General features: G+C 48.6%; 2 protein-coding genes across 5 annotated transcripts in view; both read left to right on the top strand.

Moving 5' to 3' along the window:
- Positions 1–1,246: 1,246 nt before the first annotated feature.
- Positions 1,247–20,870, top strand: LOC143330803 (MAGUK p55 subfamily member 4-like). Of its 3 annotated transcripts, XM_076747562.1 has the most exons (22): positions 1,247–1,420; positions 2,810–2,872; positions 4,628–4,749; positions 4,845–4,922; positions 5,189–5,272; positions 5,360–5,491; positions 8,377–8,458; positions 8,601–8,686; positions 8,851–8,925; positions 9,281–9,477; positions 10,035–10,093; positions 11,598–11,615; positions 13,326–13,367; positions 13,456–13,476; positions 16,903–16,941; positions 17,200–17,367; positions 17,744–17,824; positions 18,072–18,165; positions 18,399–18,507; positions 19,102–19,236; positions 19,339–20,602; positions 20,692–20,870. In XM_076747562.1, the coding sequence occupies exons 2-21, from the start codon at positions 2,851–2,853 to the stop codon at positions 19,522–19,524; spliced, it is 1,830 nt and encodes a 609-aa protein (XP_076603677.1). In that variant the 5' UTR covers positions 1,247–1,420; positions 2,810–2,850; the 3' UTR covers positions 19,525–20,602; positions 20,692–20,870. The 3 variants fall into 3 exon arrangements, with proteins under 3 accessions (XP_076603677.1, XP_076603678.1, XP_076603679.1); XM_076747563.1 differs by lacking the exon at positions 13,456–13,476; XM_076747564.1 differs by lacking the exons at positions 8,851–8,925; positions 9,281–9,477; positions 10,035–10,093; ... (9 more) ...; positions 19,339–20,602; positions 20,692–20,870 and adding exons at positions 5,986–6,273; positions 6,550–7,846 and having other exon boundaries at positions 5,360–5,495; positions 8,601–8,630.
- A 2,040-nt stretch (positions 20,871–22,910) lies between these two features.
- Positions 22,911–24,160, top strand: part of LOC143330053 (transmembrane protein 237A-like) — a 9,779-nt gene continuing 8,529 nt past the window's right edge. Inside the window, exon 1 of one of the 2 annotated variants that reach the window (XM_076746218.1) lies at positions 22,911–23,013. The gene's annotated coding sequence lies outside the window, so the exon portion shown is untranslated. Of the gene's footprint in view, positions 23,014–23,192; positions 23,468–24,160 lie in introns of those variants that run through there. The other variant, XM_076746219.1, reaches the window with a different exon arrangement.

Below are 24,160 nucleotides of genomic sequence, written 5' to 3'. Positions count from 1 at the left end.
ATCACAGACACTATTTTTCAAAAAGCTGAGTAAAAACTACACATTCATGTTAAGAAGAAGGTTTCTGTGATTCTCCAGAGCTCAACTCACTTCACGTGGCCTCACCTCAGACTGTGTTGTTCAGGTTTTCTGTGTCTGTATTAAACTGCATGTAGATAAACTTTGTTTCTAAACTCTGACAAAGACAGATTCTCATTCAGGAACAGAAGTCGAAAAGAAAGTCGGATGTTATCATGACCAGCAGAGACGATGGTGAACCTGTGTGAGCGTGGACGAGCCTGTGAGCAGCTCAGACGGACGTGAGCTTCACTTCAACACGTTCAGAGCCTGGTTCACAAAAGAGACGCCAGAAACAAACGAGCTGTGAAGAAACGAGGGATTTAAGTGATTCTGGAAGCTACAAGAGCAGATTTAACATCGTTTTACATTAGCAGTTCTTTAATATTGTATTCATATCATATGAGCTCAGCAGAATGAGTCTAATCCAGGTGTAACCAGGTGATACAGAGTGACGCCGTTCAAACACTTTGTTTCCCTGAAAGCAGCTGTAATCAATATTCTTATGAGATGACGACGTTGAGGCGATTGCAGTCTTTGATTCCTCCCAGTCTGCATGTTAGTTCTTCATCGTGTGAGCAGTTAAACTGAAAAATGTTCCAGGTGTGAACGAGGAGCTGCTGAAAACATGGCGGCCATCTGCCTGTTCTGTCTCTGTTTCTGAAAGATCAGTGTTAATCTCAGAGGAGGTGACCTGGTGACATGAGCCTGTGATCACCCCCAACACACACACACACACACACACACACACACACACACACACACACACTGATAACGGCTGGCCTCTTTGAGACCCAGATGTTGCAGCAGGATTTAATGCATTACAGCGACTGTTATTGTGTGTTTGCCTGTTAACACTGTGTTGTCTGCTGTGTGTGTGTGTGTGTGTGTGTGTGTGTGTGTGTGTGTGCGTGCGTGTGCGTGCGTGCGTGCGTGTGTGTGTGGCTAAAAGCAGCAAACAGTTAAGAAGCTTTGTGATCTGTTGAAGTACTTAAAGTGAGTGAGAGAGTGAGAACATGACAGAATGAGGAAGCCGCAGAGTGAAAGAGTGAGCGGGTGAAGAGGAGCAGACCTCCATCAGAACAGCAGAGGAGGACACGGAGTGAGGGACAGGAGGCCGCCGGGGACAGAAAAAGGGTTTAAAGATCGCAGAAGAAAGCAAAGACAAAGAGGGACGGGGGGCAGGACAGAGGGACAGAGAGAGGTCAGTGGTTGGAGGATTAAGGCGTGTTAAAGAGGATTAGTGTCTGTTTTGGTTTGGTAGTAAAATCACATCCGTGTCAGTCACCACTGGCTGTGGGTTCACACACAGAACATCCCCGCAGGGGACGGTGGACCTGAGGAAGACGAGGACGAAGAGGCGGTGAGTCGGTCCTGTTTTACACAGTCAACTCTGTGTGTGTGTGTGTGTGTGTGTGTGTGTGTGTGTGACGGACTTCTGCCTGATGCTAAAGTCCACAGTCCACAGTCCACATGCTAGCAGCTCTGTGAGGCTAAATGCTAACATCAGCATGCTAACAGTCACAATGCTAACAGGCTGATGTTTAGCAGGTAGAATATTTACCAAGTTCATATCAAAGTTCAGCGTGTTAGCATGCTAACTTCTGCTAATTAGCAGGAAACACAAAGTGCTGCTGAGGCTGATGGGAATGTCTGCAGTGCTGACACGTGAACATGGTGACCCGATCATGGCGCCACATGAAACTTCAGAGGAGAATTATTGTTGATTATATCACAATTCATCCTCTGAGTGCTGTGAACGTCAGCCAGGATGTCTCGGCGGTCCATCCAGCAGCTGCACTTTGGGACGACCAGCGAGTCTTCACACCTGAACGACTGCCCAGGTCGACTGACAGTGACTCCCGGCAGGCCGCCGTCACACCAGACCTTCGTTTTCCACGATGCCAAACCCACGTGGTCAGGTCTAAGAAACGTCGCGGACGGGGTTAAAATAAAATAGTAACGTACGTTTCTGTTTAACTTAAGTACGTTATGTATGTTAAAAGTAAGTCGACGCTGACTTTGGTTTCTGACCGGACGTGAAGAACGCCTCCTTGGTGGAAGGTCAGCTCACCTCCCTCTGAATATGGACTTTGTTGCTCTTCATGTCACCTGACTTCCTCCTTCGTTCCCACCATGATTACTTTGGCTGCGTGAGCTCGTCTGGTTTTTCGTGACTTTCACGTCTTTTAATGGAAGCTCGTCCTGGACTCTGCCGGTGGAAACGGAAGCCGAGCCAAGATAAGAAGCTAAAGAGCAGATCGAGCCACAAATAGTAACCTGCTGCTGGAACAGGAAGTACCAAAATAACACAATCACAAACCAAAACCGTCACCGCGGCAGCGCTGGAACAAGTACTCAACGCAGTGATACTGCAGTGTATTACTACAGTTTGCCTTTTGATTTCCTGGTTTAAACTGTGAGCTGCTGGACTTCCTGTTCATTGGTCACGGCCAGTGTTGATTGGATAGTGTGTGTTTAAGCTTCAGACGAGCTGTTCACCATGTGGAGAAACTCAAAGGTCAAAAGTCGACACTAAAACTGAAATGTGTCGTCTCACCACGTCCTGCATGACGATGGACGATGGAGACGGACGGCCGCGTTATTTTCACGTGGACATATTCTCCAGTAATCTGTAAAAATCCAAACCAATGACTTTGGCATCAGCTGATAAAAGTCGTTCAGCGTCTGAAGTTTAATGAGCTGCTGCCTCGTTTTGTGTCTCTGAACGTTGGTTTTCATTTATTTTCAGTGAAACGAGCCTTTTTTCTTCTGACCGTCTGAACAATCACCATGAGACAAGCTATGGAGGACGGTGAGACACACACACACACACACACACACACACACTCATCCCTCCATGAGCTCCCATTAGAGCCTCACCCATGTGACCATCACTGACCACATTCACTGTTTATCATCTGTCTTAAATTAAGTCTGAACGCTGATCTGGAGTCTAAATCCAGACCAGGCTTAATTTCACTTTAAACCCTCGCTGGGATGGTTTTAGCGTCCGTCATCGGGTCAGAGCTCCTCACTGATGTTAATCCTGTCTGGCCCAAACAGACTTCCAGCCTCAAACATCTGCTGTGACTTTACAGGCTGTTCAAACTTACTGATTATCGATGGTGCTCACGTTTATCAGATATGAGGTTCATGATGATGAAGTTCTCCCTTCATTTGAGTGCAGCCACTGTGACACACACCTGTGTGCAGTGCTGGAGGAAGTACTCCAGAAATACTGAAAACTTTACTTAAGTAAAAGTATGTAAGTGTTATCAGCAAGATGTACTTAACCTCGTGGTGTGTCAGTGAAGTGTTCCTGTCAGTGTGTTTCTGGATTCATGTTCCTGCTGCATTCATGTGTTCATTCATGTTCCTGCTGTAGATGTTGGAGCTCATTGAACTCCTTTATATCCTGTTGGTGCTTTAATCTTCATCAATGCTTCAGACTCTTGAAGATCATCACGTTTGCAGCGCAGCCATCCTGTGAGAACCACGTATCTCCAAAAAGTGTGACGAGCTCAGAAAAACAGGCTGTTTTCAGCTTTGTGACGATGATTTTCAGCTGATCCAAGAGGCTTTTTAAAGAGTTTACTGAGCTGAAGAAGACATGAAGGAACTCTTCATCCTTCAGTTCAGCACAAACATTCAGCATCAACACATCTGGAGATACGAGCTTTTCACTGGACAGGGAGGAATCTGAAGAGGACCGAAAGCTGAGAGACAGATGTAATGGAGTAAAAAGTACATTTACCTCTCAGATGAAGAGCAGAAGTATAAAGGAATATGAATACTCAAGTAAAGTACAAGGACGTTGAATTTGAACTCAAGTACTATAATGGAGTAAATGTACTCAGTTACATTCCACCACTGACTAAGGAGCAAATCTTTCTGTGACGTCGTCACAGCACAGTTTGATTAAATCTTAATCCTGCTCGGTAAATGAAGACAAAGATTCAATCAAAGTCAGCAGCTTGAGGCTTCATGACACACCGAAAACAGTGTTTGTTCAATGACCTGAGGGTGACGCTAGCTGCTGTTAGCAAAATTAAAAGGGTTTATCCTCTGTTCACTTGTTTTTTCTGTTTTGGACATCTCAGGCTCCACATGTCAACTCAGCTGTGCTTTGAGCTGAATACCAAAGTTAGCAAAAAGTTAGCTAGAACACTGTTCTTATAGTCACATCAGCATGCTAAGGTTAGCATGCTAACTGCTAACTCTGTTATTTTTGTCAAAACAACATGCTATGGTTAGCATGCTAACTGCTAACACTGTTCTTCTTGTCACAAAAACATGCTAGGGTTAGCATGCTAACCGCTAACACTTCTTATAGCCACACCTATATGCTAAGGTTAGCATGCTAACTGCTAACACTGTTCTTATAGCTACACCAATATGCTAGGGTTAGCATGCTAACAGCTAACACTGTTCTTATAGTCACACTAACATTTGATCATTTATTGAAAACAGCTCAGACACAGATGACACAAATGACATAACATGTGAAAAGAGTGCGTGTGTGTGTGTGCGTGTGTGTGTGTGCGTGTGTGTGCATGTGTGTGTGCAGGTGTCAGTGCGGTGCTGTCCAGTGTGGTGGAGGACGTCAGTCAAGCTGTCCACAGAAACATTAGTGGTGCTCAGCTCCTTCATGAACTGCTGAGGGCGCCGTGGCTTCACGCTCTGCTGAAGGTACAACTCGACTCAACACACCTGCACAACCACACACACACACATCACCATGTACATGTCCAGCTGTGATGTCATTTCCTGTTCTGTCTCTCCAGATTTATGAGTGCCTGTTGCAGTTCCAGAGGTTCACACCCAGCCCCATTCTGCCCTACGCCTCAGGACTATCACATGAGGTTCACACACACACACACACACACACACACACACACACACACACACACACACACACACACACGTGAAACTGCTTGAAAAGACACTTCCTGAAGCTCCACCTCGACACCACCTGCTGGTATTGTACTCTTCCACTGATGTATCCTGCATCGTCTCTAACTGATGGTGCTGAGGATCAAACCGGATCAGCAGGTCAGACCAGGAAACCAGGAGCTGTGCAGTCTGGATCTGATGTTTCTCACTGAGTCTGTGTCTGTCTGTCCATCAGATCATGGCAGCAGTCCAGAAGGTCCACCGTCCCTCGGCTGAAGCTCGAGAGCTCTGCGGCCTCCTCAGCTCACCGCACATCCAGGTCTGCAGACTCGTTCAGGAGCTCTTGCATATTTGACACTCGGTTGTAACACCTGAACCCGTCTCTCTGTGTCTACCTGTCTCTCAGGCCCTGCTGTCTTCCCACGACAGCGTAGCCCAGTTTGACTACGGTCCCATTTTACCTCCTCTGCCTGACGAGCTGCCTGAGGATGAGGAGGCCATGAGGATCGTTTGTCTGGTGAAGAACAACCAGCCACTGGTGAGTTTTTACTCTGCAGTTCAGCTTCACTTGAAGTTCCAATGAGCAGAATGTGTGTGATTATCGTGTGACTTGTTCTGAAGGTGCAAGCTTTTATTTGCAGAAAGGTGAGCCTGCCCTGCTGTGATTGGTTCAGTTAGTTAGTCTCTGAATCACACATGCTCACGTCTGACTGAAAGGCTCTTCAAAGACGTCTGCTGACTCCACTGAGTCTGCCAAACCTGAAAACATACGGAGGAATAAAACAGAAACAGAAACAAGCAAATTATTCTCTCTAAATTAAAGTTTGGAGATAATAATGTGATTGATTATCATTATAATTCGTAATAATTATAATGTTATTGAATCTATTCATCATCAGTTGGTGCAGAAACTTGAAGGAGGGTCGAAAGCCTTAAAGATACAAACTGTAAGTTTTAGTTATGAGAAAAGATCTTCTTTTTGAACCGTGAAGACTTCAGTTTCTAATCTTTTGTTCATGAAGAATGGAGAAGTGCGTGTAGCAGAGGGTGGAGGAGCGATTCGTAGCCGTTGGAGCAGCCTTCGTCGCTTCACGCTGGAGCGCCTCGTCCCCGCGAGGAGGGCACGGTCGAGGGAGGAGCTCAGAGCGACTGAAAGTGAAGCCAGGCCTTTGACGCTCCCCACAGGAGGACAGTCACGCCCCTTCCTCCCTCGCTATGAGTCAACAGGAAGTTCATGTTTATGCCCGCAAACCGCAGAGCTGCGGAAGAAAGGGCTCAACCAATCAGCTCCCTCTGTCTTTAGTCCAGCCCCCTGCAATGGTAAGAGGAGGAGGACAAGAAGACGGTCACTCATCCGTCCTCTTCTGTCCGTCAGTCCGATGAACGCAACCTGCTCATCTATCAGCTCATCCATCATGTTCAACTCATGAACTTCATCATCATCTCGGAATCCTCACCAAGTCAAAAACATCCTCTTTATCTTCTTCACCCTCGTCTTCATCATTCACACACTTCACACCATCGTTGTTCTTTATCTTTATTTCGCTCGTCTGATGTCTCTAATTTTTTGAATCTTTTTGTCTTGTCTTCTTCGAGACGGTTCCTCTGCCGGTGGGTGCAGTGATGACTATGCCTACCCTCCTCCTCCAGTCCCAGCTTACAGCTTTCCCAACTCCCCCGCCCTATACAGAAAGGGGGCTACAGGGGGGCACTCGAGGAACATCCCTACACCCGGCAGAACCCCCTCGTGGACTGGGATGAACCCTCTTAAAGCCCGGACGGCACCGTCTAGTCCTGCGACTCGTCGCTCCACTCGGCAGCAGGGGGTGAGCACTCTCCCCACCCCCGGCAGGCAACAGCGGTGTCAAACTGGATCTCATGACAAACGGCAGGAAGAGCCTACGAGTCCCATGATGGTCCATTACTCTACCGCTCCTCATCACAATGGATGCCAGAACCTACCGAAACGGACACATGGAAGACTCCATAAACATCCCCAGTGTCCAGAGCTCAGCAAGCAGCGCAGCATGGACGAGCTCAGGTCCACTGTTCAGACGGTGGCCAGCAGCTTTGAGCACGGCACTCAGGATGTTCGCCATCTTGGCCAGAAGATGAGGGCGGCGACAGGGATGATCACAGACAGCGTGGAAGAGAACGCCCAGGCGCTCAACCTGCTGGCAGAGGTGGTTGACAAGCTCCAGGGGCTCATTGTGGCCAGTAATCACCCCGAGCCGTCACCTCCCCGCAGGCCAAAACACCACACTCCTCCTCCACCTCCACCGAGGGTCTCCTCAATCTCTCCAAAAGTGGTCCGCAAACCTCCCACACCCTACCCACGCCACCTCTCGTCTTCCTCTTCTTCTTGCTCCTCCTCCTCTTCGTCCACGTCTGTCAGTTCTTGTGCAGACGGCGTCGCTTCGTCTCTGAGTCCCAAACGAATGAACGGAGGCTCTAATCGGACGGTGAGCTTTGGTGCCACCCACAGGAGGATTGGCTGTACTGAACAGGTGAGGCTCAACAATGGATCCGTCTCCAGAGCTCCTCTGGAGGACCGACAAGACGGCAACAGCACAGGATGTTTGGCAACCAAGAAGAAGAAGAAGAAGAAGTAGTCTGAAAACAAACGGTCTCCTCTCCTTTTCTGCTCTGGCTTTGAAAACAGACTTTGACGCTGACTGAAATATCTTTAGTTCTTTGACTTTTTTAACCTAAGATGTAGAGCTAGGACCGAAAACGCTGACAGAGATCAGCATTTGGATCCCAGTCTAAGGACCAGACATGCCTGTTTGACCGTGGTCCAGACCCAGACTGAGACCAGTTCTTGGACAACACGTTTGAGAGTTTTTTCATCTCTGGATTCGTCACATGACGGGGAAAAGTGAAATATTTAAAGGTACAGGGAGATTAAATTTTCTCAACCATGATGTCCCATTTCATCCAGCTGTCCTTCAGACTGTGTCCATCATCATCATCATCATCATCATCATCATCATCATCATCTTTCATTCTTTGCAGCTCCTCTTGTCAGACAGTCAGTCAGTCCCACAGTGTGTCAGTCTGAGACACAACAATCTGTCTGTCCATCTGTCTGTCTGTCTGACTGTCCGTCTGTCCGTCCATCTGTCTGTCCATCTGTCCCTCTGTCCATCTGTCCGTCTGTCTGTCTGTCCATCTGTCCATCTGTCTGTCCATCTGTCCATCTGTCTGTCTGTCCGTCTGTCTGTCTGTCCATCTGTCCATCTGTCTGTCTGTCCGTCTGTCTGTCTGTCTGACTGTCCGTCTGTCCGTCCATCTGTCTGTCCATCTGTCCATCTGTCTGCCTGTCCATCTGTCTGTCTGTCTGACTGTCCGTCTGTCCGTCCATCTGTCTGTCCATCTGTCCATCTGTCCATCTGTCTGTCTGTCTGTCTGTCTGTCTGTCAGGGGGCGACTATAAGGAGGGATGAGGAGACAGGAGAGATCTACATTGCCAGGGTGATTCATGGAGGACTGGCTGACCGCAGCGGTGAGATAAACTCTGTGTGTGCACGTGTGTGTGTGTGTTAACGTTTGCAGACAGCCCATAATATAAAGCACAACACCGCAGACCCAAACGGTGCATTAACAAGGTGAACATGTGCAGGATGATGAGTGTGCCTGTGTTCCAGGACTGCTCCATCCTGGTGATCTGTTAGTGGAGGTGAATGGAAACCCTGTGGTGGGTCTGGAGCCGGAGCAGGTCATCCAGATCCTGGTGGGTCACCAGAGAGGAATAAAATCACTCAATGCATAATGATGTGGAGGGTCTGACGTGACACAAGTGAAGATACGTTTAATTTTCCAGTGAATTATCGTGAAGACGGGAGAAGAGTTGGTGTTGGACTGACTGTGTCGTCACCGTCTTTCTCTTCCTCTCAGATCAATTCTCACGGGACGATCCTCTTTAAGGTCATTCCAAACGCAGCTCAGAGCAACAGCAGCAACCTGAAGTCGGTAAGAAACATCCACCAAACATGAAGGCGGATCACAGACTCTGTGTCTGTGCGACACCCTCACGGTGACGGACTGAACGCACGAACGCACAAAATGAGAAATATTCAGTTCAAACAACAGCCGCCTTAAAAACAGCCTGAGAGCCACAAACCTCCCGAACAAAGGAACCTGTCAGCCTTCAATGAGCCACACGCCGGTCATTCTCCACTGAAAACACAAGTACCGCTGTGTGTGTGTGTGTGTGTGTGCGTGCGTGTGTGTGTGTGTGCGTGTGTTTGGATGAAACGTCCTCGTTGTTTCGTGGATGTTTAATTTGGACATTTCCTCTCACGCTCCTCTCTGATCTGTCTGTCAGGTGTACATGAGGGCGATGGTGGACTACTGCCCCCTGCAGGACTCCTCCATCCCCTGTCCGGATGCAGGGATGGCGTTCAGCAGAGGAGACCTGCTGGAGGTGGTGGACCAGTCGGACGGGCACTGGTGGCAGGCCAGGAAGCTGCCCAGCGCCGTGTCCTGCGCTGGTTTGATTCCCTCAGCCAGCATGCTGAAGAGGTGACACTCGCACGTCCTGAATGAAGCTCACAGGCTGCGGTTCACTCAGATCTTCAGTCACCAGTTTAAGATGTGACGTTATGAACATTACATGAAGAAAAACTTCCAGCATTCGCATCAAACCACTGATTTAGCATGTTTCAAATACATCACAGCAAAACTCAGCTTGTGCTGTGCCAGTTAAATTCATTCAATGTGAACCTGCAGCTGTGGGAAATGTTCCCTTTGCATCAGCAGGAACTCAACCAGGAACGTGGTCACAGACACCCACTTCATAACACTTCATAACCACTTCATAACACTTCAAAACACTTCATAACACTTCATAACCACTTCATAACACTTCAAAACACTTCATAACACTTCATGACACTTCAAAACCCTTCAAATACAGGAATAATGCCATACTTTCATCAGCTCAGTCACCATTCTGTCACCTCATTCAGCGATGGAAATCTTTGAGATTAAAACTTCAAAATAGAACAAATTACATAGAAGTTGCAGTTCACATGTTTTCCTCATCTTCATCATCTTCATCATCTTGTTGTCTCCTGCAGTAAACAGAGGGAGCAGTGGTGGTGTCAGCCGCTACAGGTTCACACCTGCATCAGACCCTGTGAGCACTCTTCATCACCTTCACTGACCTCACTCATGTGGCTCAGACAGGCAGAAAGAATGTGCTTCATGTGTGTTCACTGGTTTGTACAGGTCCAGGGTCAGAGCACATTAATGAACACAGGTAGAACCGAACAGAAGAGAACAGAACGCAAACAGAACACAAACAGAACACAAACAAAACACAAACAGAACACAAACAAAACACAAACAAAACACAAACATGTCAGAAGTCACTGAAACAGTCTTCGTGCCTGCAGAGAGAGATAAACAGAGCAGAGCTAGTTAAAAAGTACACAGGACACAGACTCCTTTCAAAGGTACAGTTAAAACACGCAGTACAAAAGTACACGATACACGACAAAAAGAGACAAACAGCATCATGTAGTCACTGAGAGAGGATCATAGAGACACACTGCTGCTGGCAATATTCCTGTAGTGTTCCTGTAGTATTCCTGCAGTACTCTTGTAGTATTCCTGTAGTATTCCTGCAGCGTTCCTGCAGTATTCCTGCAGTGTTCCTGCAGTATTCCTGTAGTATTCCTGCAGTATTCCTGTAGTATTCCTGCAGTGTTCCTGCAGTGTTCCTGCAGTATTCCTGTAGTATTCCTGTAGTATTCCTGCGGTGTTCCTGCAGTATTCTTGTAGTATTCCTGCAGTATTCCTGCAGTGTTCCTGCAGTATTCTTGTATTATTCCTGTAGTATTCCTGCAGTGTTCCTGCAGTATTCCTGTAGTATTCCTGCAGTATTCCTGCAGTGTTCCTGCAGTATTCTTGTATTATTCCTGTAGTATTCCTGCAGTGTTCCTGCAGTATTCCTGTAGTATTCCTGTAGTGTTCTTGTAGTATTCCTGCAGTATTCCTGTAGTATTCTTGCAGTGTTCCTCTATTATTCCTGTAGTATTCCTGCAGTATTCCTCTATTATTCCTGTAGTATTCCTGCAGTATTCCTCTATTATTCCTGCAGTATTCCTCTAGTATTCCTGTAGTATTCCTCTATTATTCCTGTAGTATTCCTGTAGTATTCTTGCAGTATTCCTGTAGTATTCCTGCAGTATTCCTCTATTATTCCTGTATTAGTCCTGTAGTATTCCTGCAGTATTCCTGTAGTATTCCTCTATTAGTCCTGTAGTATTCCTGTAGTATTCCTGCAGTATTCCTGTAGTATTCCTGTAGTATTCCTCTATTATTCCTGTAGTATTCCTGCAGTATTCCTGTAGTATTCCTCTATTAGTCCAGTAGTGTTCCTGTAGTATTCCTCTATTATTCCTGTAGTATTCCTGCAGTATTCCTGTAGTATTCCTCTATTATTCCTGTAGTATTCCTGCAGTATTCCTGTAGTATTCCTGTAGTATTCCTCTATTATTCCTGTAGTATTCCTGCAGTGTTGATCACTCAGTAGCGTCTGAGCTGCTCAGACCTTCACTGTGGCTGTAGTTACTGCTGTCTGCCTGCAGGGGGCAGCGTTCACCTCTAACAGCCTTTCTTTTCTCTCTGACCCTCAGTGAACCTGGCTGAGCACGGTGGGTGTCACAGCTGCTGCAGCACAGTCATTTCATGGAGGAGTTCAGTGTCCCTGAGTGACTTCAGTCGATGCTGTGACTGTTAGACGAGCGTCACGTGACTGTTAGAAGAGCGTCACGTGACTGTGTTAGATGAGCCTCACGTGACTGTTAGACGAGCGTCACGTGGCTGTTAGAAGAGCGTCACGTGACTGTTCGACGAGCATCACGTGACTGTGTTAGACGAGCATCACGTGACTGTTAGACGAGCGTCACGTGACTATGTTAGACGAGCGTCACGTGACTGTGTTAGACGAGCGTCACGTGACTGTTCGACGAGCATTACGTGACTGTTAGACGAGCATCACGTGACTGTTCGACGAGCATCACGTGACTGTGTTAGACGAGCGTCACGTGACTGTTAGACGAGCATCACGTGACTGTGTTAGACGAGCGTCACGTGACTGTTAGAAGAGCGTCACGTGACTGTTCGACGAGCATCACGTGACTGTGTTAGACGAGCGTCACGTGACTGTGTTAGACGAGCATCACGTGACTGTTAGACGAGCATCACGTGACTGTTAGACGAGCGTCACGTGACTGTGTTAGACGAGCATCACGTGACTGTTAGACGAGCGTCACGTGACTGTGTTAGACGAGCGTCACGTGACTGTGTTAGACGAGCGTCACGTGACTGTTCGACGAGCATTACGTGACTGTTAGACGAGCATCACGTGACTGTTCGACGAGCATCACGTGACTGTGTTAGACGAGCGTCACGTGACTGCGTTCGACGAGCATCACGTGACTGTTAGACGAGCATTATGTGACTGTGTTAGATGAGCGTCACGTGACTGTTCGACGAGCATCACGTGACTGTTCGATGAGCGTCACGTGACTGTTCGATGAGCATCACGTGACTATGTTAGACGAGCGTCACGTGACTGTTCGACGAGCGTCACGTGACTGTGTTAGACGAGCGTCACGTGACTGTGTTAGACGAGCGTCACGTGACTGTTCGACGAGCGTCACGTGACTATGTTAGACGAGCGTCACGTGACTGTGTTAGACGAGCGTCACGTGACTGTTCGACGAGCATCACGTGACTGTTAGACGAGCGTCACGTGACTGTTAGACGAGCGTCACGTGACTGTGTTAGACGAGCCTCACGTGACTGTCAGACGAGCGTCACGTGACTGTCCGACGAGCGTCACGTGACTGTTAGAAGAGCGTCACGTGACTGCGTTCGACGAGCATCAGGTGACTGTTAGACGAGCATCACGTGACTATGTTAGACGAGCGTCACGTGACTGTTCGACGAGCATCACGTGACTGTGTTAGACGAGCGTCACGTGACTGTTAGACGAGCATCACGTGACTGTTAGACGAGCATCACGTGACTGTGTTAGACGAGCGTCACGTGACTGTGCAGGTGTGACCAGGTGAACCAAAGCGTGCTCTGTTGATAGTGTGGGTTGTGTCAGTCACTGTTGAACAAAGATTCAACATCTTTAACTTTTTGAGCATCAAGCTGATGAAACAATGAAGTTAGTCTGAGCCGTGGGGGGGGTAGTGTTAGGTTTAGGGTTGGGGGAGGATCAGTGTCCTTTGAGTCAAAACTTTATTCATACTCACTCCTCTCTGCCAGCACGAGACATTTTGTCCACACTGAAGTCTGTCTGTGTGAGACCAGCCTCAACTTCAAAAAGTGTCTTTTTCTGTCCGTTGCAGAGGACGATCGAACACAAGCAGATGACAAGCGTCTCGTGACAGGTAAAACCGTCTGACACGGTGGTAAATGTACTGAAAGTAGTCCTCATCCATCAGTGGACGTGACGTCTGTCTCTCTCTTTTTGTCCAGAGCTTGAAGAAATACACTTTGGTACGTTCATGTTTTGGATCGCTCCTCCTTGAACCGCCACCTTATCGTGGTGGAGGAGTATGAGAACCCGAATGATCCTAGAGGCTATGTTGTCCGGGGCTTAATGCCCCTGGTAGGGTCTCCCAAGGCAAACAGGTTCTAGGTGACGGGTCAGACTAAGAGCGGTTCAAAAGCCCTCATGGATAGTAAAAAAACGAGGATGTTCACGTCGCCCGGATTGGCGTCACCGGGGCCCCACCCTGGAGCCAGGCCTGGGGTTGGGGCTTGCAGGCGAGCGTCTGGTGGCCGGGTCTTTGCCCACGGGACCCGGCCGGGCTCAGCCCAAAGGAGCGACGTGGGCCCGTCTTCCCGTAGGCCCACCACCCGCAGGAAGGACCAGAAGGGGCCGGTGCTTTGCGTTTTGGGTGGCAGTCGTGGGCGGGGGCCCCGACGACCCAAACCCTGGACAACGATTCTGGCTATGGGGACATGGAATGTCACCTCGCTGGGGGGGAAGGAGCCGGAGCTAGTGCCGGAGGTTGAGCGGTACCGACTAGAGATAGTCGGACTCACCTCCACGCACAGTTCGGGCTCTGGAACCCAACTCCTTGAGAGAGGCTGGACTCTCTTCTACTCTGGAGTTGCCCGCGGTGAGAGGCGGCGAGCTGGTGTGGGCTTGCTTATAGCCCCCCAGCTCAGCCGTCATGTGTTGGAGTTCTCCCCACTGAGCAAGAGGGTCGCTTCCCTGCGCCTTCGGGTCGGGGACAGGTCTCTCACTGTTGTTTCGGCCTATGGGCCAAACGGCAGTGCAGAGTACCCGGCCTTCTTGGAGTCCCTGGGAGGGGTACTGGAAAGTGCTCCAACCGGGGACTCCATCATTCTGCTGGGGGACTTCAATGCCCACGTGGGTAGCGACAGTGATACCTGGAGGGGCGTGATTGGGAGGAACGGCCTCCCCGATCTGAACCCGAGTGGTGTTCTGTTGTTGGACTTCTGTGCTAGTCATAGTTTGTCAATAACGAACACCATGTTCAAGCATAAGGGTGTCCATCAGTGCACGTGGCACCAGGACACCCTAGGTCGGAGGTCAATGATCGACTTTGTAGTCGTATCACCTGACCTTCGGCGGTATGTCTTGGACACTCGAGTGAAGAGAGGGGCTGAGCTGTCAACTGATCACAACCTGGTGGTGAGTTGGATCCGCTGGCAGGTGAGGAAGCGGGACAGACTTGGCAGACCCAAACGTACTGTGAGGGTCTGTTGGGAACGTCTGGCAGAACCCGCTGTCAGGGAGGTCTTCAACTCCCACCTCCGGGAGAGCTTCGACCAGATTCTGAGGGAGGTTGGAGACATCGAGTCTGAATGGACCATGTTCTCCACTTCCATTGTTGATGCAGCCGTCCATAGCTGTGGCCGTAAAGTCGCCGGTGCCTGTCGTGGCGGCAATCCCCGAACCCGGTGGTGGACACCGGAAGTAAGGGATGCCGTCAAGCTGAAGAAGGAGTCCTATCGGGCTTGGTTGGCTCATAGGACTCCTGAGGCAGCTGACGGGTACCGGCAGGCTAAGCGGGCAGCAGCTCGGGCGGTTGTAGAAGCAAAAACTCGGGTCTGGGAGGAGTTCGGGGAGGCCATGGAGGAGGACTACCGGTTGGCCTCGAAGAAATTCTGGCAAACCGTTCGGTGCCTCAGGAGGGGGAAGCAGCTCTCCATTACTACTGCTACAGTGGAGGTGGGGAGCTGCTGACCTCGACTGGGGATATTGTCGGGCGGTGGAAGGAATACTTTGAGGATCTCCTCAATCCCACTGTCATGTCTTCTGCAGAGGAAGCAGGGACTGGGGACTTGGAGGTCGATTCGTCCATCACCCGGGCTGAAGTCACTGAGGTAGTCTGCAAGCTCCTCGGTGGCAAAGCTCGGGGGGTGGTAGTCCCTCTGTTTAAAAAGGGGGACCGGAGGGTGTGTTCCTCGTGTCATTCTGTGGGAGGTGCTCCGGGAGTATGGGGTTGGAGGCCCTCTGCTGAGGGCTGTGCAGTCCCTGTACAACCGGAGCAGGAGCTTGGTCCGCATTGCCGGCAGTAAGTCGGACCTGTTCCCGGTGCATGTTGGACTCCGCCAGGGCTGCCCTTTGTCACCGGTTCTCTTCATTATTTTTATGGACAGAATTTCTAGGCGCAGCCAGGGACCGGAGGGGGTTCAGTTCGGGAGCCGGCAGATTTCGTCTCTGCTTTTTGCGGATGATGTTGTCTTGTTGGCTCCATCGAGCCAGGACCTTCAGCGTGCACTGGGACGGTTCGCAGCCGAGTGTGAAGCAGCTGGGATGAGAATCAGCACCTCCAAGTCCGAGGCCATGGTTCTCGACCGGAAAAAGGTGGCTTGCTCCCTCCGGGGTGGGGGAGAGATCCTGTCTCAAGTGGAGGAGTTTAAGTATCTTGGGATCTTGTTCACGAGTGAGGGAAGAATGGAGCGTGAGATTGACAGGCGGATCGGTGCAGCGGCAGCAGTAATGCGGTCACTGTATCGGTCCGTCGTGGTGAAGAAGGAGCTGAGCCGAAAGGCGAAGCTCTCGATTTACCGGTCAATCTACGTTCCTACCCTCACCTATGGTCATGAACTTTGGGTCATGACCGAAAGAACGAGGTCCCGGATACAAGCGGCTGAAATGAGTTTCCTCCGCAGGGTGGCGGGGTGCTCCCTTAGAGATAGGGTGAGGAGCTCTGTCACCCAGGAGGAGCTCAGAGTAGAGTCGCTGCTCCTCCACATCGAGAGGAGTCAGCTGAGGTGGCTCGGGCATCTGTACCGGATGCCCCCTGGACGCCTCCCTAGGGAGGTGTTCCAGGCATGCCCCACCGGGAGGAGGCCCCGGGGAAGACCCAGGACACGCTGGAGTGACTATGTCGCTCGGCTGGCCTGGGAACGCCTCGGGGTCCCCCCCCGGATGAGCTGGAGGAAGTGTCCGGGGAGAGGGAAGTTTGGGCGTCCCTGCTCAGACTGCTGCCCCCGCGACCCGGCCCCGGATAAGCGGGTGGAAATGGATGGATGGATGGATGTTTTGGATCGGTGTTGATCAGTTTGTGAGTCTTATCGCTTCACATACAGTGGCTGGTTTAGTCTCCGGGGTCGGGCCCTCCAAACGGTCAGCTGATCAGTCTGAGGGGAAGAGCGGTTTTCAGCCTGAGCTCTGTGCTGCCCTCTGCTGGACGACACTGGAATGAAAACACCTCTTTGTTTTCTGGGCTCTGATTTGAATGAAAATTCATGTCACAATGAAAAAGTCAAGTCATTAAATGTGAAAGCTTAAAATACGTAAAATATTAAATCCATACAAAGGAAAAACACATCAATGTGTTTTTCACCTTCACTCTTCATTTCTTGATTAGTCTTCAGCAGGTGAATGAATGAAGGTGAACATGTGAAGAACATGACTGACTGTGTTCATGTCTTCTTTAGATGAGGCCGACTCTGACGTCACTGATGGAATCTACCTGGGTAAGACAGTCTGAAGGCGGCACACAGCCAATAATGACGGAGTAGAAGAAGAGATGAATGCATGAATATACTCTCAGCACTGCTTAAAATGTCAATGAAATAATGAATTTAACTGAATAATAAAGAAGTGGAACAACAGAAACCTAATTGTGCTCCTCAGCAGCACGATGAGGAAACACTGTTAACGACGCTCCAACATGTTGAAACGCTCACGGACTGATTTGATGAACACATGAATGTGCTCTTCTCTCTCTTCAGCTGGTTTCCGTCGAAGCTTCCGTCTCTGGAGGAGGACGTCCTTCAGGAGGAGACGACAGTCCTGCACCTCCTGCTCACCCAACTGCAACGCTCTGTCCACCCCCTACGAGGAGGTGGCTTTGTACCAGCGTCCCCCGCAGGAGAACCATCGCCTCATCATCCTCATCGGTGAGAGGAACGTTTGAATTACTGTCCGATCGGCTCTTAAAGCATCGTGTCTCAGCTGGTTAAGACTGAAAACATCTGCAGCTCTGTCCAATCAGGAGCAATCAACGATGTAAACAGGAAGTCCCTATAGCATCACAAGCTAGCCTGAAAATCAGGCTAACAGCTAAATCTCTGTTAACTGTGGATATTAGTTTTCTTTCTGTCTTCAAACATGAAGAATGTGTGTTTCAGAGTCAGCAGAGTTCATACAGTCTATAATGAGGGAAATCTCTGATGCTAAGCTAACTGCTGACTGATGGTATTTACTCATTGACTTCTGTGCTGTTCTTCACGGTGTGAAGGGAATCCCTCACCTGTCTGCTTTACCTCTGGACAGGTGCTTCAGGAGTTGGAGTTAATGAACTGAGGAAAAGACTCATCAAGCTGAACCCTGCGACCTTCCAGGGACCCGTCCCTCGTATGTGTCCTCCATCACGTTCACTCAAGGCGTCTCCACATGGGTTAACATCAGATTGTGTTTTGCGTTTTGCATCTTAGCATGCTAACATTAGCTAATTAGCTGTAAACAGTCCAGCTGAGGCTCACGCCTGCGTTTGATCAGAGAAGTTTCTAACATGAAGCAGCTGACCTGATCCGTTTTCAATGAGCGTCATCTGTGAATAACTACACACCAGTTTTGATTGGCTGTCGCCCTGTTCCTCCAGACACCACTCGTCCAATCAGGGCAGGGGAGCAGACAGGAAGGGAGTACCACTTTGTCACCAAGGAGCTGTTTGAGTACATGGTCTGTAACCACAGGTGGGCTCCTCCCTTTGGATTTTGGTTTGTGTGACATTAATTCTATTTAAAATAATCTGTGTGATTATTTTAGATTATTTTCATGATGATTAGAGTTTAACTGTGCTTAGTTAACTGTACTGGATTATTTCTACCGTTATTTGATCTGTGTATATGTGTGTGTGTGTGCGTGTGCATGTACGTGCATGTGTGTGCGTGCGTGTGTGTGTGTGTGTGTGTGTGTGTGTGTTCAGGTTTGTGGAGTACGGGGAGTGTAGGGGCCACCTGTATGGGACCAGCACTGATGCCATTGATGAGGTGTTAAAACGAGGTCGGATGTGCATCATCGATGTTGAACCACATGTGAGTTTCACTCAGTCCGCTCGGGTTGATTGCTCCTGCTGCTCCTCGTCCTCCTGCTGCTCCTCGTCCTCCTGCTGCTCCTCCTGACGTTTCTCCGTTTTGTCCTTGTGAAGGCTTTGACTCTCAGCACTGAGGGCTCGTAGCTGTGCAGACGCAGACGTAGAGGAGCTTCATGTGAACAGTAGTGACTCGATGAATGAGTGAATGCTTTGAGTGGATTCTGGCCTCCGTGTGACTTCTCATATTCGAATATTATCATGTTAAGTATATGATTATGTTATTGTAAGAATCCAAACCGATGATTCATCTTCATCTGGATCATTTTCTCATTGAGTCAATCATTTGTTCAGTCTATAAAATATCAGAGCACAGAAAACGCTCATTCCTAAAGTTTATGAGTCAACCGCAGATTTGATTTTCTGTCCGTCGACTCGTCCGTTCATCGTCTGAGCTCTAAGTTTCTGGCTTTTAGAAAGTAAAGACGAGGCTGAACTTGTCGTCTCAGTCGTGTTTGAGTCTGACTGTGTCTGTCAGGGACTACTTTCAGCGGCGGACTAACTCAGTAATCTCAGATGTCTTTCTTTGTGTTGTCAGAGCATCCAGTCTCTGAGGACGAGGAAGCTGAAGCCCTACGTGATCTTCATCAAAGCTCCAAGTTCAGAGAGGCTGAGAGAGACACGCAGAGACGCCCGAATCGTCACCAACTACAGCGTCAACAGAGCGTTCACGGTAAGAGCACGACGCTGACAGCTCAGACTAACAGCACCAACAAACAGCACAGAGAAATAAGTGCAACACGCTGAGAGTGAGCCTCGGGTTCTCCTCCTGCAGGAGGACGACTTCATGGAGCTGGAGGAGGTGTCCCGGCTGATGGAGGTGAAGTACAAACATTTTTTCGACAGCGTGCTGGAGAACGACGACCTGCAGGACGCCTGCATGCAGCTCTGCTCCATCATCCAGGAGGCCCAGGACGAGCCACAGTGGGTCCCTGTGAGCTGGACCCGGGCGCAGGAGTAGAGGAGGAGGAGAGGAGGCCAGGAGAGGAAGAACAGGATGAATGAAGGAGAGTGAGCTGCACTAATGAAAGAAAAAAGAATGAGAAGTGTTGAATAAAAGTGGACGACACTGAGTGACATAAAAAGATCAGGTGAAAGAGGATGGAGAAGAGGAGTAGATGAAGAACAGAAGGATGTGGAGACAAATGAGAGGAGAAGGAGCAGAAGAGAAGAAGAAGGATGTCGCAACCTGATGGAGATGAGGAGTCAAGAAACTGTGGAGATCTTACAGGTCCAGCGTGCAGGATTTAGTGACATCTAGTGGTGAGTTTGCAGATTGCAACCAGCTGAAGGCCCCTCACCTCTACGGTGGAGTCAGTGTTTGGTGTGTCCCTTCAGGGCTCCTGTAGAAACATGGTGGCCTCCTTAAGGAGGAGCTGCTCCCTCTGTAGATATAAAGACTCACGCTAAGCTAACAGAAACACAACAGCTCTTATTTTCACAGATGAAAACAGAACTATGGACGTTACATTTCCAGCGGTGTTGCTCGGGTCTCTTGGGGCTCCAAGTGAGAAATCCCTGAGGCCCCCACTCCACCCGTGCACGCCACAAAAATTTGGTTTTTGCACACATAAATGCACAATTTCTGGGACATTTGAGAGGAACACTGAAAAAATAGATGAGTGGTTCTTAAAGTGAGGTCCAGGGGCCACCAGAGGGCCCTGCAAGCCCAGGCCTATCAATAATCGTTGTAAATAAGTGGCCGGGGGCTCCAAGCAACTGCCTGGCTTGCCTGTCCACAAGCCCCGCCCCTGTACGTTTCTGCCCATAGATCCTCTAAATCCTCCACACTGGACCTTTAACTCATGTTCTGTTTTAGTGGATAAAATATTTCTTTAATTTAACCTCATTGGCTGAGTTGAACCAATCAGAATCAAAGCAGAACGCTAACAGAGATCTGTTTTTTTTCCTCTCAGTGTTAGCAGGATAGCACGCTAATGCTAAGTTCCTACTAATTACTGTGAAGGCGATGCTAGCAGAGCTAGCATTGAACCAACTGATCAAACACTTTCCCTCATTTTCTGTTAAGAGCTGCACCTGTCCAGAGGTAAAGCAGACAGGTGAGGGATTCCCTTCACACCGTGAAGAACAGCACAGAAGTCAATGAGTAAATACCATCAGTCAGCAGTTAGCTTAGCATCTTTAAGACTTTCATGACGTCGTTTCGATGCTGTTCATGGTTTCCTTCGTCAGGACGAGGCGCTGAACTGGTTTCCAGTCTGTAGATGAATGTGGGCCTGAGGAGGATGTAGACCTTCATCCTTTCAGCATTCTGTCTTTAAATAAAGGTTATATTCTACAAACAGGCTCACTTTCCTTCAGTCGTCATTCAATTCACATTCAATTCACATTCAATTCAGACTCAGACTCAGACTCAGACTCAGATTCAGACTCAGACTCAGATTCAGACTCAGATTCAGATTCAGACTCAGATTCAGACTCAGACTCAGACTCAGACTCAGATTCAGACTCAGACTCAGATTCAGACTCAGACTCAGACTCAGACTCAGATTCAGACTCAGATTCAGATTCAGACTCAGATTCAGATTCAGATTCAGACTCAGACTCAGACTCAGATTCAGATTCAGACTCAGACTCAGACTCAGATTCAGATTCAGACTCAGACTCAGACTCAGACTCAGATTCAGATTCAGACTCAGACTCAGACTCAGATTCAGACTCAGATTCAGACTCAGGCGGACAGATGCAGCTTGTTGCTGTCTGTAGTGACTTCAGTTGGACAAACATGACGAGTCCTTCAGGAGACGGATACAGAGGAAAGAAGAAAAGACAAATGTTTTCAGTTTTTTGATTGTGAATATTTGTTGTTTCTGTGACAAACATGTTATATTTCACCTCTTTTCTAGTTGATGAAGTGAAGTAGAAGAACAACATGGCAGAGCACAGGGTGAGGGTTAGGACTGAGCACATTAACAGTCCAGTCTCCTCTCTTTGACTTCTGGTTTTGGTCTCCAGCTCTTTACATGCTAAACGTCCACCAGCTGGTCTCTGAGTCTGTCTGCTGTTTGCTGCTCAGCAGGAAGTGAACTGAGTCTTTTTACAGGTTTTACTCCGAAAACGATGCGATGAGTCAGAGCAGATAAACGACGAGCTGAACGTCACTTCAAAGCTCCTGAAGCTGAAGGAAGCTTCAGCTCCAGGAGCTGATTCTCTACCAGAGACACATTACTTGAGTAAATGTACTTCGTTACTTTGCACCTCTGAGGCGAACGACAGTTTGACTGCACCGCTGACACAAAGCTCTTAAACTCCAGTCGGACAGTTTGAAGTTTGCACGACTGAAACTGAAGAGTTTCCACACTGATGGTCGCAGACCGGCAGCTTACTAACGTTTGTTTTATCGACGGTGGAAGTCAGCGTGCACATATGTGTGTTAATTGGAGATCAGAGTACGACCATGTGGCTGCATGTGTCGTCTTCTCTTGCAAAGCTTACTGCAAACCAGCCCTCTGTTTGTCAGGTTAATCCTCTGCAGGACAGATGCAGCTCAGCCGATTTAACTGGAGGATTAGTGTCCTCTCTGTGCATCGTTCAGCTTTACTGTCATCTATACAAAGAGCAGTGAGTGGACGCTGAATGGACGCTGAATGGACGCTGAATGGACGCTGAATGGACGCTGAGTGGACGCTGGAAACCTCAGACCTGCTTCATGGTGTCTGACCTGCAAACCAAAGCACACGAGTTAAATTAAAGGGACGTTTATGAATGTAAAAGCCTTTTTAAAAGCTCTTCATTTTCTTCATGTCAGAAGCAGAAAGTTGAAGTAGAGCAGAAGGTGACAGCTAATGATGCTGTGTGTGTGTGTGTGTGTGTGTGTGTGTGTGTGTGTGTGTGTGTGTGTGCGCGTGGGCACGTGTGTGCGTGTGGCTGTTGTGGCTGTGTGGACTGACGGAGGAGAGAGGAGTCTGACCTGAAGGGAGCGCAGGGAGGAGGTGTTAGCAGGAGGTGTTAGCATCCACAGCTACTGTGCAGGCCGGCAGATGACATCACAGCTGATCAACCAACCACTAAGCTCCCAGAGGCTGTCAGGGCTCAGCACACGGCCCACCTGCCACAGTAAACCCCAGGACGAGTCTCAGTGCTGTAAATGAGCCTCCTCCCTCCTCTGTCTCTCCTCTCTGCTTTACCTCACCCCCTCACTGTGGATTCAAACTTTCCATTTAAAGATGTCAAAGTCCGGCAGTCGTCTCACATCTGACGTCTGGGACTAAACGAGGACAGAAGACGCACATAAAGAGAAGGAGGGGGAGTTTTTACGTTGAGACTCACCCTAAGACACTTTCCCTCAGCCTGATAAGATCAGAGACAGAAGGGGAGACAGTGACCGTCAGCCGCACAGGTGAGCACCGATACTTCACTGAAATACACCTGGAAATACCTGTAAAGACGTGTGGGTAGAGAAAGAGTTCCTGTTTATGACACCAGCAAGGTGAACAATTAGAAAGCCTCGTTAGACTTTAATTAGATCATCCGGCCGCAGAAACAAAGTGAAGTTAGCAGCTCAGCAGCGTGAGACGTTTGACTCCCGTGTGTCTCCTGTGCTTTGTGTCCTGTTCCTGTTGGACTGTGGTCATAGTTCTTCTAACACTGTTAGCCAAGAAAATGAAAGTGCCTTTAACCTTCGACCTTTAGCCATCCTCTGGGTCCTGGTGCTGAGCAGAGCTCTCATGCACTGCTCTGAATGCTCAGTGAATGGACGATCGATTGATCGATTGGACTCGTCTCTTCAGTCTCTGCAGTCATTAAAGGACATCCTGTCCTAGAAGTGATCCAAAAGAAAACCTTAAAAGTACGACTTCTCCTCATGTTTGAAGGAGTCCAGCAGTGAAATAGAAGCTAACACATGTTCGGGTTCACCGAGAGGATCTAATGATCGAACACAGGTGGGTCACAGGTGGAGGAGAAACTGAACTCAGCTTCACTTACGAGCTTTCTCTGGTGGTTTGAACAACATCTCACGTTCTCCTCAGTGGATGCAGGTTGATCAGATGACATGGGAACATCTCAGCAGTCAGACGTACGTTGATTTTCAGCGATCTCTGGAGCAACGTCCAGAAGAGATTTATGACCTGACGCCACCAGCATGACTTAAACTTTGGTTAAACTTTGGTTAAGGTTTGGTTAAGCTTTAGTTAAGGTTTGGTTAAGCTGTGGTTAAACTTTGGTTATGGTTTGGTTAAGCTGTGGTTAAACTTTGGTTATGGTTTGGTTAAGCTGTGGTTAAACTTTGGTTAAACTTTGGTTATGGTTTGGTTAAGCTGTGGTTAAACTTTGGTTAAACTTTGGTTGAGGTTTGGTTAAGCTTTGGTTAAGCTTTGGTTAAACTTTGGTTAAGGTTTGGTTAAGGTTTGGTTAAGCTGTGGTTAAACTTTGGTTAAGCTTTAGTTAAGGTTTGGTTAAGCTGTGGTTAAACTTTGGTTATGGTTTGGTTAAGCTGTGGTTAAACTTTGGTTATGGTTTGGTTAAGCTGTGGTTAAACTTTGGTTAAACTTTGGTTATGGTTTGGTTAAGCTGTGGTTAAACTTTGGTTAAACTTTGGTTAAGGTTTGGTTAAGCTTTGGTTAAACTTTGGTTAA

This window comes from Chaetodon auriga, chromosome 13 (genome assembly GCF_051107435.1).
Source record: "Chaetodon auriga isolate fChaAug3 chromosome 13, fChaAug3.hap1, whole genome shotgun sequence".
Classification (NCBI taxonomy): domain Eukaryota; kingdom Metazoa; phylum Chordata; class Actinopteri; order Chaetodontiformes; family Chaetodontidae; genus Chaetodon; species Chaetodon auriga.
This window is presented reverse-complemented; position numbering and strand designations above follow the sequence as displayed.

Bases quoted from the DNA above. Each gene is read 5' to 3' on its own strand.
- LOC143330803 (XM_076747562.1), top strand. From the start codon at position 2,851: ATGAGACAAGCTATGGAGGACG. The intron at 13,368-13,455 runs GTAAAACCGTCT...CTTTTTGTCCAG, and splicing joins TGACAAGCGTCTCGTGACAG to AGCTTGAAGAAATACACTTT. The intron at 16,942-17,199 runs GTAAGACAGTCT...CTCTCTCTTCAG, and splicing joins CACTGATGGAATCTACCTGG to CTGGTTTCCGTCGAAGCTTC.